The 19680-nt window shown below is 31.7% G+C and overlaps 1 protein-coding gene and 1 non-coding gene across 2 annotated transcripts; both read right to left on the reverse strand.

Moving 5' to 3' along the window:
* Positions 1 to 7071: 7071 nt before the first annotated feature.
* LOC110668680 (10 kDa chaperonin, mitochondrial) lies at positions 7072 to 7934 on the reverse strand. The gene is made up of 3 exons (XM_021830001.2): positions 7633 to 7934; positions 7380 to 7519; positions 7072 to 7258 (listed from the first exon to the last, which is right to left on the reverse strand). Exons 1-3 carry the CDS (start codon positions 7735 to 7737, stop codon positions 7210 to 7212), a joined length of 294 nt encoding a protein of 97 aa, XP_021685693.2. The 5' UTR covers positions 7738 to 7934; the 3' UTR covers positions 7072 to 7209.
* Positions 7935 to 8481: 547 nt separating this feature from the next.
* TRNAS-AGA (transfer RNA serine (anticodon AGA)) lies at positions 8482 to 8563 on the reverse strand. The gene has a single exon. It is a non-coding gene; the product is annotated as a tRNA-Ser (tRNA).
* Positions 8564 to 19680: the final 11117 nt, after the last annotated feature.

Consider the following 19680-nt stretch of genomic DNA (forward strand, 5'->3'; position numbering starts at 1 on the left):
AATTTCTGCCCAGCCATCACTCTGCGTCTAAAGCCCATCTGGCCATCCCCTGCCAATAAAGGTGAATATATTTCATTATTATGCATACAGATCATTTTTTTTTAGTAGTTGTTTTTGATAGATATTTTCATTGCAGTTAAAAAAATATTTTACGGTGTTCGATTCAAATCGAATCGAATTAAATCGAATCGAATTAAATTAAAAAAATTGAATCGTAAATTTTAGAAATCGAATCGAATCGAAATGGGTGAAAAATTGAATCGAATTGAATCGTTCTATTTCAGTTTAATTTGATTTAAACCGATCGGTTTGATTTTTTATTGATTTTTTAATTTAGACTTGATTTTCAAGTTATTTGATCTAATTTTAACTTTGGTTTGAATCTAACAACCATTAATTAATGAAATTAAACAATTAATATATATATATAATTAAATATAATTCATAAATTTTCTATAAAAATAAATCAATTTAAAATTGATTCGGTTCGATTTAGTTTGATTTGACTATATAAATTACTATTTGGTTCGGTTCGGTTCGGTTTAACCGAATTTTTTCTCTTTAAAATCGAACCGAACTGAAATAATTGAAATTTTTATAATGTAAAACCGAATCGAATCTATTTAATTTTAAAATCAAACCGATTGAATCGAATTGACTCAGTTTAATTCGATTTTTCGATTTGAACCGAATTCTACTCAGGCCTAATTCTACCCCTAAATCATTGTAGTCATTAGAGTAGTTTTTCGAATTTATTTATTTATCTCCATGTACCTTGAATTTATAAAATGATAAAAAGATCTCCTTGCTCTTAATCGTAGATGGAGATCTTGCACTAACCTCAAATACAGCCCTTTTTGCCGGTACCCTCTGGTTCCTCCTTCAGTGTTTTTTTTTTTTATTACCAGAATCCCCTTCAGTGTTATTTAAACCCTTCATTTATCTTCTTTTGCACTGTTGGCTTGCGCACAAAGACTCCATTGCTCGCAGAACTACACCAAATAAATTAATGCCGTTCTGAGTCATGTTCCTCAAGACATTTGCTATCAGACTTGGTTGGTATTAAATTTAAAAAATAAAAAATATTAAAGATAAATTAATATTTAGAAAGAAATAACTACTAGTACCTTTTGTCACTATCGCCGTCCAAACCGAGCACAAGCAAACCCACCAAATCACAGGTCATTGCCAACTCTGCGCTTTAACCTCTAAGAAACGAGGAGCCATTAAATTACCAGCCAATTTGGGATCTCTACTTTTGAGTCTTGGACTAGCCCATTGAAGATTTTCTTTGTTGATGAAATGAGATTAGGCAGCTGACTTCAAAGATTGCGAAATGTACTTAGGAAGGAATAAGCTCTAAATCGTTGTCTAGTTTTGACAAAGAGGATAAGAAATTAATGTAACTATCAGTTTCGAAGCTTTTGAGACTCCCAATTAAAATGAATTAGACCCCCTACCTAACACCCCACAACTCGTGCAATTTGCCACAAAAGCGTCACCTTCTCAATTGGGACCTAGGCTAAGAGCTCCGTGGTGTGTAAAGTTTATATATATATATATATATATATAATTATTAAATTCTAAATATAAATTATTATTAAAAATACATTTTTGATATTAATCATCAATCAAAATATATACAAAATTAAACAAATTTAAATAGTATACAAACAATAATAATTGAATTTACAATGAACACAATAATAAAAAAAAAAATTCTAATTAAACCAAGAGAAATATGTAGTAACAAAACAAATAAAAAGTCAACAGAGCTTTCTGTAATGGATCCATAAGATGAGCTAATTTTATTTAATTTTTTTAATCTAAAAACTAAATGTAAGGTCCATAATCAACGGAAATGCAAGTATGCAGCGTTGAAAACCTCTCAACAACTCCAGGACCCACCTAGGATTGACATCCAAAAAAATGACGAGATCATGAAAACGATACCAGAGAGATAGGGAAGGCAAGCAAAATGGGGCGGCTAAAAGACTATAAGATATAACCCACAAGCAAAATAGGATATTCCATTTGTAGCACTCAGTAGTTACTCAGACTAATATCATCTGCCCACAATTTCTTTTCTAGTAGCCCAATCTATATATATATATATATATATATATATATATATATATATATATATATACACATAAAATAAAGTACTGTTCTGATATATACACATAAAATAAAATACTGTTCTAATACTGTCACATAAAATTTTAAAATTATTATATTTACATCATATGATAATATTTAAAGTAGTTAAATTTTCTTTTGTGCTAAGTGGCAATGTCAAGTGGTAATATTAAATTAAATTTATTACTAATAATATTTTCTCCTTCCTGCATATGGCAATTTCATTAAATTAAATTTATTGGTAGTAATTTTTTTTCTTACCTCATTTGTCAATTTTATTGATAGTAATTTTTTTTCTCTTATTTAATTTTTAAGTTATAATTCAAATTTAACTTTTTACTATCTAAATACACATAAAAAATATATTCAATATGCTTAAATACACATATTTTCTTTTTTATCAATATCAAAGTTCAATTTATTGAGTATAAGAAATTAAATGAATAATATTATATTATCTGTGATCCAAAATTTATCATTTGTGAATTGTAATGATTCTGTAGACTTAAAATGAGGCAAATAAGTTACTGCAGGCCATGTGTCTTCATTTGAAGGTTATACCACAAACATATTATTAGATCAGCACTACAATCTCAAATTTACAAATCAAATAATAGGAAGATCTATCATAAGATTTACCTCAATAAATAAAACATGCCTCCTATAACATTAAAAATAAATAAATAAATGCAGATTTTATTTAACTAGTATTAGAATAGAATGATCCTGTTCTTGCAAAAAAACAAGCCCAAAAAAATAATCTTCGTAGTAACGAAAGTTTCCTATATTTTTTGAAAATAAAGTTGAATTATTTTTCTTTTTAAATAAATTAAGTAGAAAATTAATAATCTCAATAAGAAACAAAAGCACAAAAGCTAGTATAAACAAGTCAAATGAAAAAAAAAAAACATAGTAAAATTACCATAAAGAGTGGTAGAAGAATTTTAATTAAATTTAATTTATATTTTCTAAATAATTTTAATTAAATTTAATTTTCTTTAAAATATTTGTTCTAAATTATAACTAAGAATCAATGATATTTGAATAAATTAAAAATTGATTTTTTTTAAAAGATGTCTAATTACTAAAGGTATTTAAAAAAAAGATCAAAATTAAATTTTATCTATATTTTTTAAATAGTTGTAATATACAATTATTGCATAATCTAATTTTCTAGATACAATTTTTAATTAATATGATATTTCAAATTTAAATAATGAAAAAATATCAATTACTATAATTAGGTTTAATTTCTTTTAAAATATCTGTTTAAAATTAAAATTAAGAATCAGTAGATATTTGAATTTTTTTTAGAAATTAATGATAAATTTTTTTATGTGTAATTTCCTTTAAAATATATGCTTTAAATTAAAATAAAAAAATGAGGGATATTTGATTTCTGGAGAGAAATTAATGATTGGAATTTTAAAGGTAATTAATTTTCAATTTAAAAAAAGAGAAATGTCAACATTAAATTTTATTTATATTTTCTAAATAGTATTAATTAAATTTAATTTTCTTTAAAATATCTTCTCTCAATTAGGACTAAGATTTTTGGTGATTAAGATATATATATATATATATATATATATATATATATATATATATATATATATATATATATATATACCCTATAATTAAGTTTTATTTTCTTTAAAATATATGTTTAAAATTATAACTAAGAATCAGGAGATATTTAATTTTTTTTTAGAAATTAATTATAAAAATTTTAATTAAATTTAATTTCCTCTAAAATATATGCTCCAAAGTAAAATTAGGAATAAGAGATATATTTTAATTATATATTAAATGATATATATATATATATATATATATATATATATATATATATAATATGAATTATGAAAAAATGAAACGAAATAAAATTTATTTTCATAGTTATGACAAATAGGAAATTTATATCAATATTCAATTTTCATTTTTTATATTTTTATAGTATATTAATAAATAATTAATATTATTACTTTGATTAATATTAGTTATGTTATATTATTTTATTATCATTGAGTAAATTTAATTAATGATATAATTTTTTTAAAATTATGATTAAGTTATTAATTTCTTAATTATGTGTATATAAGTTATAAACTTTTTACTTAGTTATTACTTTAATATTGTAATAAGTAGCTATTATTATTATTATTATTATTATTATTATTATATATAAACCTTAATTTAATTAGATATAGGAAAAACTCTTTATTATATATATATATATATATATATAAAGGTTATATTTAATAATTATATTAATTAATATAATTAATTATTACTATTACTATTATCATTAATTAATTTTATTATTATCATCATTATCACAAATTTTATGGTTAATTAATTAAAAATATTAGACATATTTTAATAATTTTATAAATTTCTCATTTAATGATTATTAAATTTGCAACTATTTCATTTAATTATAAAATTTTAATAGCTATATATATCTTAAAATTAATAAAATAATTTAAAATTATGTTATTAAAGTAATCACATGGAGTTAAATACTTTACTTTATTTTTCTCTTTTTTTCATATTTTTAATAATTTTTAATTTACTTTAATATTATTTTATTTTTATTTATCTTATTTTAATATTCATTTAACAAAATCATATTTTTAATTATATATTAAATGTTATATAAAATGAATTATGAAAAAATGAAATGAAATAAAAATTTATTTTCACGGTTACGGTGAACAATAAATTTATTTTAATATTCAATTTTTATTATTTTTTTGATATTTTTTATAGTATATTAATAAATAATTAATATTATTAATTTAATTAATATTAATCATGTTATGTTATATTATTTTATTATTATTTAAAAAAATTAATTAATGATATAATTTTTATAAATTATGATTCAGTTATTAATTTTCTAATTATATATGTGTAAATTATAAATTATATAATTATTATATTTTAATATTATAATAAGTAGCTATTATTATTATTATTATTATTGTTATTATTATTACAAATGTTTAGAAAAGTTTAATTTAATTAGAGATAAGAAAAATTAAGAGTAAATTATATTAATTATATTCAATGAACACACATATGCTAATTTATGTATATTTCATGTGCGCTTTCTGATGAAGAGCTTGTTCAAATTTTATAAAACAAATTCAATAAGAAATAGGATTTTAAATTTGTCACATTTATAACAAGTAATAATTTTTAATTAAATTTATTAATAACAAATTTTCTAGATTTTTTAATCAGTTGTAATATATAATTATTATATAATTTTATTTTTAAATATGATTCTTAATTATTTTGATCTTCTAAATTTAAATAAAATATTAATTACTAAATATGATTGTTATTTATTACAAATTTCTTACATTTTAATTTAAAAAGTCAATTACAGTTATTTTAAAAAAAAATTAAATACTTTTGAACACATTTACTATAATTAAATTTATTATTTAATTGCTAATAATTTGATAACTCATGATATTTAATTTTAAAATTTAATTAATATTATAATAATTATCCAATTATTACTACAATTAAAAATTTAATTTCCTTTAAAATATATATTCTAAATTAAAATCAAGGGTATTTAAATTTTTATGAGAAAATAATGATTAATTATTAAAGATAATGTCTATTCATTAATTTTTAATTTTTTAAAAGAGAAAAATTCACATTAAGTATTTTTTATATTTTTTAAATGAATATAATATAATTATTAAATATAATTATCACATATTATTATGTTTATAATTTTTAATTTAAAAAGTCTATTACAATAAAATCAAGATTCATATTTACTTTAAAGAAAAATTAATATTTAAAAATTTTTTCTTTTCTTTTTATACATTTAATAAATTTTAATTTACTTTATTTTTATTTTATTTTTATTATTTTAAAATAATTTTATTATTATTATTATTATTATTATATATAAAGAATAATTTAAGACCATTAAAAAAAATTTATAACTATTAAGTTCATTAATTTGAGAGTAATTATTAATTTCTTTGATTAAAATTTATTATTAATATTTGAAATAATAATATTAAAATATTTTTAATTAAAAAATAATATATATATTACCGAGTGTAGCACGAGTCCTCTGCTAGTATGATCGTAAAAGGTAAAAGATAATGCATATATTGGGAGCACATAATAATAAAAAGTTTACTAATACGTCGTAATTAATTCATGTGTGGGTAAATGCCACGGTAAATAACAAATCAACCAGCAAATTAATCCAAATCCTATCCCCAACATTCATGCACGCTGATATGTATGACTCCTAAATGAGACCCTCTAGGAAGGAACGACATGCATCCACATCCATGATTTCACCTTACTGAAAATGTATAATAACCCTTCCATAACATTAAGAACATTGATAATAATATAAAGCCCAAATCAAATTATAGTTGAAATAATTCTGAACAAGCACTCTAATAACAATCCACCTATTTTCACTAAATATTAGAAAATGCATAACATATTCCAATATCTAGCCTTTGAAGATACATTTTCTTATCAGAACATATCAAGTTTCATCGAAGCACCTTAATAATTACCCTTCTAAAGTTAGTCCTACCGTGTAATTAACTCTATGCTATCTACTATATTTTTTAATCACCCATCAATTCCCGAAGGAAAACCTCTTAGAAGAGAGGTCAGATTATTTGAAGGATCTCTCAAGCTCTTTGCTTACAATAACAATGGAAGACTTTTGGCATTCAAAAGTGTCAAACATACATTCAGTGGCCACATATGTCATTTCCACTATGACTGAATTAAACTCCCCAGTTATGCCTCGTCGACCAACAACAACCTTTTAATATGCTTCTAGTCATAGATGCTTATAATGAAACCAAATTAGATCAATTCTAGTCTACATTTGAATTCCATGCTGATGAAAGCCAATAACAAAGCAACTGCAACAAAGAGATAATTTCCATTATCATATTCCAAAGAAAATTCACTCAGTTCAATTAAAAATCTTCAATGTTTATAAGTTACATCCATGGGATCCAATGCCTAAATAAAGCTCCAAATACAAAAACTAGCAATCAATCACTCATGTAGAGTGCCCAAGATGTCCTCATCCCTGTATAAATAAAACCTGTACAAGACCCACCAAAAAATACCCAATATAATAAATAAAGAGCTAACTAAATGTACAAAAAAAAAAAAAAAAAAACAAATGAATCCAGCAAAACAGGGTCAAGTTAAAGAGCACTCACTCTTTTTCGCCAAGCTTGACTTGGGTACCCCCATACTCAGGCAAAAGCACAGTGTCACCTTCCTTGACAGATGGAGGGATCGTTTTCCCTTCATTGGTCCTCAATCCAGGACCAACAGAGATCACCTTGCCCGAATTCAGCTGTTATTGACCAGCACGGTCACAATAATCAGGATGCAGTCTAGATAAACGAAGCAAAGAATCACAAAAACAAATTATAAAAAAAAAAATAGGGAAAAAGAAAAGGCAAATACCTTGGTGGATGACTCGGGTAGGAGAATACCGGCGATGGTTTTGGAGGGAGGAATGACCTTCTCCACCAGAACGCGATTAAGGGTTGGAATCAAACGCTTTGCCATCCCAGTAGTTGTTGCTCTCTCTGCTAAGCTAACTAATATTTCAGTATTTCTCGTCCGATAGGCAAAATAATTTGGCCGGATGGATCTCTCTTTTAAAATGACAGAAATGAGAGGAGACTGGCACAGCAAAGATGAAGTTGCTCTAGAGAGGAATAGAAGGTTCTAGGTCCTAGGGTTTTAGCGAGGGTTTCAGTGTGAAAACCATATGGGCCACAGGAGTATAGTTGGGTCAGAAGGCTCCTGACCCAATAAGTATATTTTGGTTCAATATTAAAAATCATTCCACTATTATTAAATTAAAATTTATTTTGTATACAAATTAAAAGATTTCATATATTATTCCTGGGGCTAACTTTTATAATTTTTATCCTTTTATTTTACTCTCAAATTTATAATTATGATTGATTTTTTAAGTAAAAAGTTTTAAGTATTTAAAAAAAATTTATAAAATATTTTAAATATATTAAAAAATAACACACCCCATGCTCCCCTCTCTCTCTATATATATATATATTAGAGAGGTGTTTTTGACATTCAAAGTGAGAAGTTAACCATCATCCGCTGCTTTTTATTAAACACATATGCATTTCACTTTACTTTATTTATTTATTCTTTTGTGTTGAAAAAAAACTTTGTTTATATTAATAGGCAATTTATGCGTCGCACGAATTGCGATTAATATTTTTCAAAAAAAAAAATCCTCATTAATCACCAAGGACAGAGAAAGAACACATACGAAGAAAACGTGAGCGGCAGGATTCGAACCTGCGCGGGCAGAGCCCACATGATTTCTAATCATGCCCGATAACCACTCCGGCACGCCCACCAGCTTCTTGAAAACGGACTAAAGTAATTGATAAATTTAATATTTAGTATTTTATTCGTCCACTAAACCTGGATTTGGGTGCTTCAAATCCGGTAATGAATGCAAAAGGATTTGTGGTGACACGTGTAATTAGTCAAAGAAAACAAAGTTTAATGACTCATGCCATGATAAATTCAACTTCATTAATAATGGCTTAAACAATAAAACCATTTATGTAAGAAACATTCAATTTAAATTATATAAATGAAATATAGAAAGTGAACAACAAAATTAAAAAATGAAACGTAAAACTTTTATAATTCATTATAGCACCGTTCAGTTGTTCACCCTAGCTACTCATTATGTCTAGCAAAATTCTAATATTAAGATGTTAAGGTGTTTGTATCATTGCATGACTATTAGCTTAAATTTTGATACGTCTACATTCAATTCAATTATCATATAATTATATTTGACTTTTTATTTTTTTAAAAAAATTAAATAAAATAAATAAATTCAAATAAATGGATAATTCTTATAAATGTTGACAAAAAGTTTCTTAATAAGAGAAATATTTTTTAATTAGATGGGAATGATCCAAAAAATCAAATTTTGATTTATCAATTCATCTTTATTTAGAGCAAAAATACTGAACTATGTTATCAAAAAAGTGAAAAGAAGAAAAAGAAAAAAAAAATTGACGTTCTGTATGGGGAGGAACTTTAAATTACTACATATCCAAGGAAAGGGATATATAGTCTAGAGATTAGTTTTTCACATAACAATAATCTATTGAAGAACCTAAAAGGCAATCGCGATCTTTCCACAAAAATGTGATGGTCCTGTTACATAAAAAGCAAGTTCTTTTGAAAATATAGCAAATTTATTTAGTTGTCTTTTTCCAACTTTTCTCTGTTTGGCTTCTTTTTTCTGAGAAACTAGTCTTCTTTTTTTATCAAGTTAAGTTAGTTGTTTCCTAGCCCTTCGGGTCAGCGCGGGTCGCTCCTCAACCCACTAGGTAGGGTTGTAGATATTTTTCCATTTTTGGTTTAGTTATTTGCTAGTTTGGGGATCAATTGAAAGGGTTTGAAGGCAACCTATGAGAGCTTCAATTTTTAAGTTTAAGTGGTGGGAGGGCTTCTCCTCTATGGTCCCGTTTTGATGCATGGGTAGGGGTTGGTCGGTGACTTTGTTGCTCGACTCAAAGCTAGGAGCTGCTTGGGATCATCGAGTTCTCGTTTATCTGCGTGGATAGCGCTTAGAGACAGGTGCAAAAGAACTCTGCTCTGTGCATGGGTGTTCTCCCTAGCTCAAATTCTATCTTCACCCATGGTTATGTTTTCTTGTTTTCGCTAAAGGATCTTATGGATTGTTGTTAATCAGGGGGCGATGTTTTTGTGCTGGAATCACTATGTGTGACTTGTTGTGGTTCCTTGGCACTAATACATGCTGTCGATTGCTTGCTCTAGGGAAGTTCAGAGAAGGGTGGTTGGTTGATGGGTTGCAACTTTAGTTACCTAGATCCTTTCTCTACCTTGTTGGATCCTCTCTCAAGCAAAGCTAGGAGACTAGGGTTTGTTTCTATTTGGGCCTTAGGGCTATCTTGTATTGGGTTCTGGCTTGGGCAGCTTGTTAGGACCCTTTTTAGTATGTTCAAGTCTTGATGGCTAGGTTATAGTGTTGTTGAATTTGCTCATGTGTACTTGAGTTGATCTATGTTGTAATGGGCCTAGGCATTTTTTGAATGTAATGAATTATTATTTTTTGCCAAAAAAATCTCTTAAAATGGGATGGCAAAGGAATGAATTGTCATGATCCGATCTCACGGGTGGGACCGGTACTAGGACTTGGATCAGCGTAAGGCTCCCGAAGCTTGTAGTAAACCCAACTAAACCCTAACCCATTAGTAAGCTCATATTGAGCCCAATTTCAAGAAATCAATCAGACAGAGTCCGGCTATAAAAGCGATTATCCAACGGGGAGTTATTAACTCACCTGACTTGTACTCTTAATAAAAATACATTTGGGGAGCTGAGCTCACCCATCAATCATCATCAATGGGAGCTTAACTCCCTCATCCATTATAAGTATTCAACTACACAATTACACATACCTAAAGTTTATAGATTACAATCTCAAATTGATAAATATTATAGTCCTAAACTAAATGATATGTTTCTACGCATGCGGAGGACTAAAATTTATACTTAACAGTGCAAAACAAAAAATTAATAGTAAGGGGATCTGCGAGGAATGAAAACATGTTAAACTCAAGGAAAAAGGTTTCCTGTAACCTGAAAAAATAGTGAACAGGAGTGAGCGTTTGACTCAGAGAGTAAATATTTATTTTACATACAATTTCTATAACTATCAAATTCTAATGCATCCTTAGAAATGAAATGCATTATCTTCATACAATTCAAATAAATCATATTAAGTTACATTAAAGATAATCTGGAGCACGCATGCACGCACATGTGTCAAACCCATACTCATACATAAATTTATGGAGAGCTGATTCTCCTACCTAGCTCTCTTAATCCAAGGCATGCTAACGAGATTAACTCGAGCCGGACTTTCGCTTAATAATCCATATGCAGGAGTCAGCGAGATCAACTCAAAGCCGTACTCACCCCGACTTCCTCAAAAAGGATCGAGCCCCAAGTGAAATTAGCTCAAGTCGATTTGCCCGTCCTACGCATATCCATCATACCACATTACACACATGCCAACATACGCACACAGCTCTATATTATCAAAACACAACAACTAAAATAGTATTCATCAAATACAAATGCATTATGGGGCATGCCTGATATTTAACTCTCTCTCTCTCTCTCTCTCTATATATATATATATATATAAAGTGATGCATGAGCATGCCAGAAATATAATAATATTGAAATTGTACATAAAATAAATATCTACTTACGAATTAGTCGACTGGATTGCAGCTAGTTCGGCTGAAAAAGAAGGCCGGTATCGATCACCTAAACATACACACTGACTTCTATTAAAAGACTGACAAAACTAAATAATTGATTTAAACCATAAAATAAAATAGTTTCTAAGATTTTGCTGAAATTTCGACAGAGTTTCATCTGCACCTAGGACCTACTCAATCTGCACAATGGTTCAAATAACACTTATAGAATCACACATCTCAAACCATATCTCATCAATATTATATGGCCCCTTCTGAGTCCTCCAAACCAAACAATAGTCATAAACTTGAAAAAGTACATTTTAGCCCCTAAAACAGATGTTCTGCAAAAATCACTCAAATAAACTCTAAAAAATTCTAAAATTTTGCCCCACAGTTTTCAATAATATTATAAAACTATTGCAAAAGGAATTATAATTTCTAATAAACTCCAAATATTTTATGAATTTTTATTTTAAACCCAGTACTAAATAACTAAAGAAACTTTGGATTCGGGTTTACTTATGCTAATTCTAACGCTTGAAATGCGTTCGGGGTATCTGCAAATAGTGGAGTAGTTTATAACTTTGACTCAATTTCGAAATGATTCTAGCAGCTTATCTGCTCGGCCCAAAATTGTAAATTTGGGCGATGATAGAATTTTCACAAAATGAAAAAACCTACGCGAAACTCACAATACCAGGGTTAGAATAAAATATTTACACATAAAATAATTATTTAAAAATTAGAAATGATATATAAATGATAATTAATATATATATATATATATATATATATATATCATCCTACGATTCGTGAGCTATGAATTGAATTGAAGAATCATTGTGAAGAAAACTGAAATGTATAAATGACTGATATTATTTAAGAAACATTAATTGGTAGTGAGCCTTAAATATTACATGAGTAAAGAAAATGATTTTCTCTTTTAAGTAAAGGGAGTCATTTTTTTAAAAAGTGATTTAATTTTCTTTTTAATGCAAAAAATATTTTGCTTTGACACATTTTTTATAACTCTAAAAACTAAAAATATATAAAATAATAATAATTTTTCATGAAAATATTTTTACAAAATAAACAGAGCCTAAGTCTGGGTGTTAAAATTGATCATATTTGGCTTAGCACAACATAATGGCAATTGTTCCTTTTATGCGTAGTAACATTTGGGTTTGCCACAATAAGTTCAGAGGAAGAAACTCTTATCTATTTTTGAGAGAGTATTGCCCATGAGAGGACTAAAATGGCATATGGAATCTCAACGAATTAAATCCAACTAAATTCTAGTTCTTGAAACTAAGGAACTAAGCTTGGAGCCTTGGATATGAATCTAAATCTTTGATCGGCAAAGCTAATCAAGCCAGAAAACTGTGAACAAGCAGTAATGCTCGTGTGTGAAAATGGCGCTTTTCTGATCATCAAAAGACGTATTTAACTTTTAGTCCGTCAATGCATGGAGTACTTTCCCTAAACGACGCCGAAGCACCAATGTTCGGATGAGGTGCTAATTAACTCTAGATAAAAGGAAGGAGACGACTTGTCATTTCATTAAACAACTAGCAAGGTTCAAATAAAAATAAAAATCATATGTGGTTGTGTAACAACCTTGTCGCAATGGGATTTTGCGGTCGCCTGGACGATCACTCACCGAAGTGGGAAAAAGTGAGGAGTCGCCACCTTAGTTTTGAGGGAAACTAAAGAAAACCATTTGAGAAGTTAAATTAAAAATGAAACCACTTCAAAACAGAGATTCTAAGTTCGGGGTCCGTAAACGGGTGGGGAAGGTGTTAGGCACCCCACCTCGTCCCTTAATAAGGGTAAGTAGATTTAATTCTGCGTCCTTTATAAATTAGTTAGAAGGGCTTAGGCGGCAATGTTAATCCTTTTGGTAGAAGGAATATTTGATTTTTCACTAAATTTGGATCACCCAGATACATAAGTAAATGAGACAACCTTAGTGAACGGGTGTGAGAATCGGATAAGAACTCTCCTCCAATCTCTTTTAAGTTATTTATTAAAATTTTGAGGGGAGACCGGATAAGAACCCTCCTCCGATCTCCTTTAGAGTTATTTATTAATGTTCCGAGTTGAGACCGGATAAGAACTCTCCTCCGATCCCTATTTAATGTTTATTAGAATTTTGAGTTGAGACCGGATAAGAACTCTCCTCCGATCTCTATTTAATAGTTATTAAAATTTTGGATTGAGACCGGATAAGAACTCTCCTCCGATCTCTTTTAAATTAGAATTTTGAGTTGAGACCGGATAAGAACTCTCCTCCGATCTCTTTTAAATTAGAATTTTGAGTTGAGACCGGATAAGAACTCTCCTCCGATCTCTTTTAAATTAGAAAGGAGCCTGAAAGGGATTTTTCCGATCTCCCGAATTTTGGTATCCTAAGAACCTAAGGATAAGGATCCTTAAATTTAAAGAGGTTAGGGATAAGATTTCTCGATACCTTTTGGCTAGATGGGGAAAACTAGACTTGATTTACCGACCTTCCATGTATTCATTTTACCAATATCCATTAACATCCGATCTATTCTGTTATGTTTACTTTGGTTCTATTTCGCTTTATGACATCTTGCCAATTGTCGCTTACGCCACCAATAGTTTGGCTATCTTCCTGACGTGTTATTCATGTTCTCTCTTCTAAAAGAGACCCCTAAGTTGCAGCTACCTACGTTTACCCAACCATTTACATACTACTAGGAGTTAGAAAAACTTGTTTTCAGAAATGACGGAGATCAATAAAACGAACTGATCACTAAAAAGATGATTTGAGAGTGACTTTCTTTGGGATTGCTTGTGCAGAAATGATCTTGAAGAAAATCGCAGATGTGAGAAGAACAAGGAAAATGCGGGAAATAAACGTAGACACTTAATAAAACAAAGAGCATGAACTCTTACAACAACATTTTTCTTGGGTTCTCTTGTACAAAATAATCTTGAAGAAAGTTGCAGATGTATGAAGAACAAAAGAAGTGCAGAAAATAAACGTAAACAGCAGTATGAACTCTTACCTGTGAGGAGCCGGGTCTACTAAAATAGTTACGGGGTGGCAAATAGGGATAAGACCGTGGACTGATTAGCCTGAGAGTGGTGTTCTTCGTAAACTGGAGGGTGCTTAGCTAAAATGCGACCAGATCAAGATGAAAAGAACCGAATAGAATGAAGTTGAGCTTGGACAGAAATGATAAAATGGCAGAAAGTGAGAGTGTGACCAGATAATGAACAAACTGGAAATGTAGGGTTCCAGTATTCAGAATCTTTTCAAGGAAAACACTTCAGAAAACTTGTTTCAAAAGTCTTTTTGATTGACACTTCTAAGTAGCAGAGTAGTAAACCAAATGAAATTTCAGAGTTCCTCTGCTATAATAACAGCCTCTTGTCTATTTTTTCTTGCCCGTCCGTCCCTTGAACAGTTTTTATGCAGGTATTTATAGGAATCGGGTGCTCTTCGTGAAGGGTCAGGATTTATTTGAGGGAGATGGAGGGTCGAGATTTCGAAGGACATGATCGGAGGTTCAGGAATTAAAGAGAATCAAAATGAATGGTTGAGATCACTCTTCATAATATTTGTCCTTTTCTTCTTTCCATCTGACGGTCCCAAATTTCCTTGTCCGGAACGATCCGAGGGTTAAGAGCGAAAGACGCTGGTATTGTCGTCTTCTCTCTTGATCTAAGGGTTCCGGGTTTGTCCTTACAAGTGGGATCAACGGTGGAGATTGGGATGTACAGGATCACATGACATACCACGCACTGCCAAGATTATGGCGATTCTTTGGCGTATGCGGTGGAGATCTCGCTCGCAACGCCTTAACTACCTCGGCTCTCGATTCGATTTACTGCGGTTATTGGAATTTGTCTTATTCTTTTTACCTACCGATCCCTCCTCTTTCTGATCTCTTTCACATGTTCTTTCCGACCTTTCGTGCTGGTCTCCCACCTTTCGATCTACTATTCCGATCTTTTCCCTTCTTCAGGTCCGGTCTTGGTCAAAGTATTAATTGTCCCTCGATTCCCGGCGCTTAAGCTTTCTGCTCAAAGAATAAATGCTCATTTTCCCCTATATATATACTCCTGTCGACAGAGACATTTCTTTCATCTGATTTTCCTCTCTTCTTTTCTTACTTTCCCTGTTCTAGCTGCTCCGGTGGAAGTTCTGGCTATAACTGTGGCTTTGATCTTTTTCCGATGAACTTCTTTACTTACCGACTGAAAATTCACGATCCTGGTGATCGAATGACCTTTACTGACGATGGTGAGAGGACTGGATTTGACCGACCAGATATGCGGACTTTGGTTGTACCGATCTCGAGTCGCTCAACCGAGTTCATTCGCTTCATCGCATTGGGTGTTCCGGCAGCTTTTCCTCCACATTGGGTGTTCCGGCAATGGTCGGTTTCGAGTGGTAACATCGGTGACGATGTCTCTCATCTTCATGGGAGTCATAGTCACCCCATCCGAGCCGCACATCTATCCGATGCCAACAATGGCCTCTGGTCAAACACATCTTTTGATTCACCACAAGACTAGGCTTTGACATAGGCCTTTAGATAGGATGTTCCACCGGTCTCTAGAGATCGCCCAAATGATGTAATCCTCGAATGTAATCGATCTCTAGAGATCGCCCAAATGATGTAGTTAGACCTTTATTGTAGTCCGATCCTAGAGATCGCCCAAATGATGTAATCCTTCAATGTAATCCGATCTCTAGAGATCACAGAAATGATGTGATCCAATGTTAGTGTAATCCGATCCCTAGAGATCGCCCAAATGATGTAATCCGATCTTTTGAAAATAAAGACTTTATTTTATCGGTTATCATCTTATTATTTTTGCATTGATTATTTTTCCGATCTCTAATGTGGTTATCCGATCTGGTTCTTTAGCTGAATGACACTTAACTGATCCTTTATTCAAAATATTTAACTTATTATGCCGATCTCCAATTAACCGATCTCTGAACATTCGGATATTTGAGAGAAGTGTCAGAACAGCTGTCGAGTCCCACCAATCGATGCGCTGCCTAGAACCTCGCGAGCATTAAATGCTCGGACTAGTATAAATAAGGGTGGGAGGGTTAGCGCTTGTTCTCTCATTCCATTTTCAATCCCTGCTCACAACTTCAAGTTCTCTCGTTTTCTCAAGTTCTTCCGACGCGATCGGACTCTGTAAGGGCTTTGATCCTCTTTTAATTTAAATTCTTTGTTTCTTTTGAAAATGAACGGTGCAGAAGGTCGAGAGCGCGAGCCCTCCTTCGATTCGATTCGTGGTCATCGTCAAGAAGAGGCAGTCGGGCCAAGCGTTCAACAAGAACCTCCCAGGGCCTCCGCTCCAACTCGGGGGCGCGTCATACCATCGAGGCTCGCACCTTCTTCAAGGAGAGAGACCCTTCCTATAGACGAGCTTCCGTCGATTCTTGAGAATCCGATCTGCAATCGCTTGTTCAAGAATACAATATTTGTCCCGATTCATATGAGTGATCAAGTGCCATGGCGATCTTCGTGTCGATCACTCTTTTGAAGAGAATGACATGGTCATGGTGTACGAGGAACAGTTAAAGGCCTGCGAGGTTCCTCTAGCCGATTTCTATAAGGAGGTCCTAAAACTTCACCGAGCATCCATTGTTCAAATTCACCCCAACTCGTGGCGGATCTTGGTGGCTTTCCGAGGTCTATGCCGAGCTAAGGGAATCGGACCTACGGCTAAGGTGTTCGCCGAGCTGCATGCACTAACTCGCCGAAAGGATGACGAACATTGGTTCTTTCAGCGAAGCCTCATTGCGGACTCTTTTCGATCTGCCCTCATCCCTTAAGAATTGGAAGAACCGGTTCTTCATTCGAGGAGTAAAGATCCGAGCCGCTTTTGAGGACTTTCCTCGTAGTGGTGGTACCAGGGCCCTCGCTCAAGCACATTACCACGAGTCAAGAGGAAAGCTTAATAGTGATGGAGTGAAAAGTCGTGCCGCCACTCTAAAATATTCTGTCCAAATGCGGTGGCTGAATCGCACCATTGGACCATGCAATCGATCACCGCCAAGATCGCGAAATTCCGCTCTCTGACCTAGGCATTGGTATTTTCTATATCTCAGTTCTCAGGACCTTAGCGATCTCACTAACCTCTTTTCTGTGCAGGTATGGCGGGTGGTGAAGGTTCTAGGAAACGAAAGAAAGAAAGAGAGATCTCCCGGAAGATAAAGGAGATGAAGCGTTCGGAACGACTTCAAACACCCGGTCACCAACCTGGGGAGATACAAAGAGACCCACCTCAACCTTCGGGTCCGCCGACCACTGAAGCTGTTAGATCTCCTCCTAGGTCGGAAGAGCAGCCCCCGCCTCTCTCAGTTATTCCAAGCACAGACAGGGGTCCTTCTCAATCTTCTGGGAGGGCCTCTTCTCGTGGCGCTCAGATACTGATCGATTCCTTGAAGGATAACCGGACTGTTAGGGAGAACCCCGATTTTGCCAAAGTCCCGGGTCTACCATCTTCTTTCAGAGGATCGGGACAGCTATCTGGAATGGTCTCGATGATATCTTGACTCGATCCATGAGCTTGAATGTGGAGTGTCCGTGAACCGCACCATGGTTCGGGAAAAGATTCAACGTCTGGGTAAGGAGGTTGGGAAGAAAAATCAGAATTGGCTTCCTCCGATCCCAACTCTCATCCGCTCGGGATTATATATCTCAAGTCGAGGGACGGGCGAAGTACCATGAAGACCGGTGGCGAAAAGTCTCGTGACTGGTGAAAGAGAACGGGCTCGAGAGAAGTCCGTGCACTTGAGCCAACGAAGCGCTCAGTCGCTCAACTTATAGAGGAGCTTAACGCGAAGGATAAGTAGCTTACAGAGAAAGACAAAGAGCTTAGGGAAAAAGATGTAGAGATGGTGTCAGGAATAGCCGGAGCCTATGTGAATGCTCATAAGGATCTCTTGGCCGAACTCCAAAAGCGCTACCAAGAGGACTTCTCTGGATGGATGACTGGCTCCAGGGCGACGGCGAAGATAGTGAGGAGGAAGCCGATGGTGAGGAGAGAGGAGAGTGATCCAAATGTAGATCAGTGGGGTGATCCCCACCAATAACTGTACTGATTATGACGTGAAATGGAATGCCTCTTTGTTCAATGAATGATTGTGATCGGAAAATTTTAAACCATTGTTTGTCCGAGTATTTGATTGTATGAGCACAAAGAAACAAAAACTAAATGTGATTATTAATCTAAGTATGAGAGATCGGAAAGCACTTTAAGCATGAGATCGGTAGGGAAGAAATCTTTGAACTAACTTGATTGAAAATTTAACTTGAACACTTAAGATCGGAATCCTCATTAAATCGAACCAAAACTTTAGCTCTTAAACTTTCGGAAAGGAGGTCGGCAATAAAACTGGTAGGAAAAGATCTAGTGCCAGTTCATTTTATTTATCAACAGAGATCAGGAATATACTTGACAGGTCCGGAAATTCGACAACGGGTTTGGGAGGTCGGTAAATGATTTGAGAGATCGGCGAGGCTTTAATGAATGTGAGGACTTAGCATTGATTCAATTCTTTGTGAGGAGAGATCGGAAATGTGACCGCCTATCAAAGAGGGATCGGAAACGTGATTAGCTGTTCAAAGAAGAATTTTTATTGATTCTAGGGGTCGGCCAAAATATGGTGTCGACAAACCTGAAATTTTCATTATTATTATTTATTTTATAAATATTTTTGAGAATTAACAAGTTACATTTTACCTAGTCTTAGTAAGAATATTTTAATTATAAACTAGTTATTTAAGTTGTGATGAAACCCAATATTATTTTAAAGTTTGAATGATTATTGGAGTACTTATATATGCATAATTTAAATATTATTTCTAATTTATAATTAAAATTTATCATATTTTACAAATAACAATTTATTGATTTTGTTAAATGAATATTACTTTATACTGATAATGTTGATAGTAAATATATTGTTATATTTTAAAATACATAGTACTTTAATTTCATGATGTTGTTTTCATATATATATATTTTTTATATATATATATATATATATATATATATATATATATATATATATATATATATATATATATATATATATTTATCATATTTTACAAATAACAATTTATTGATTTTGTTAAATGAATATTACTTTATACTGATAATGTTAATGGTAAATATATTGTTATATTTTAAAATACATAGTACTTTA

Source organism: Hevea brasiliensis, chromosome 15 (genome assembly GCF_030052815.1).
Source record: "Hevea brasiliensis isolate MT/VB/25A 57/8 chromosome 15, ASM3005281v1, whole genome shotgun sequence".
NCBI classification, from domain to species: domain Eukaryota; kingdom Viridiplantae; phylum Streptophyta; class Magnoliopsida; order Malpighiales; family Euphorbiaceae; genus Hevea; species Hevea brasiliensis.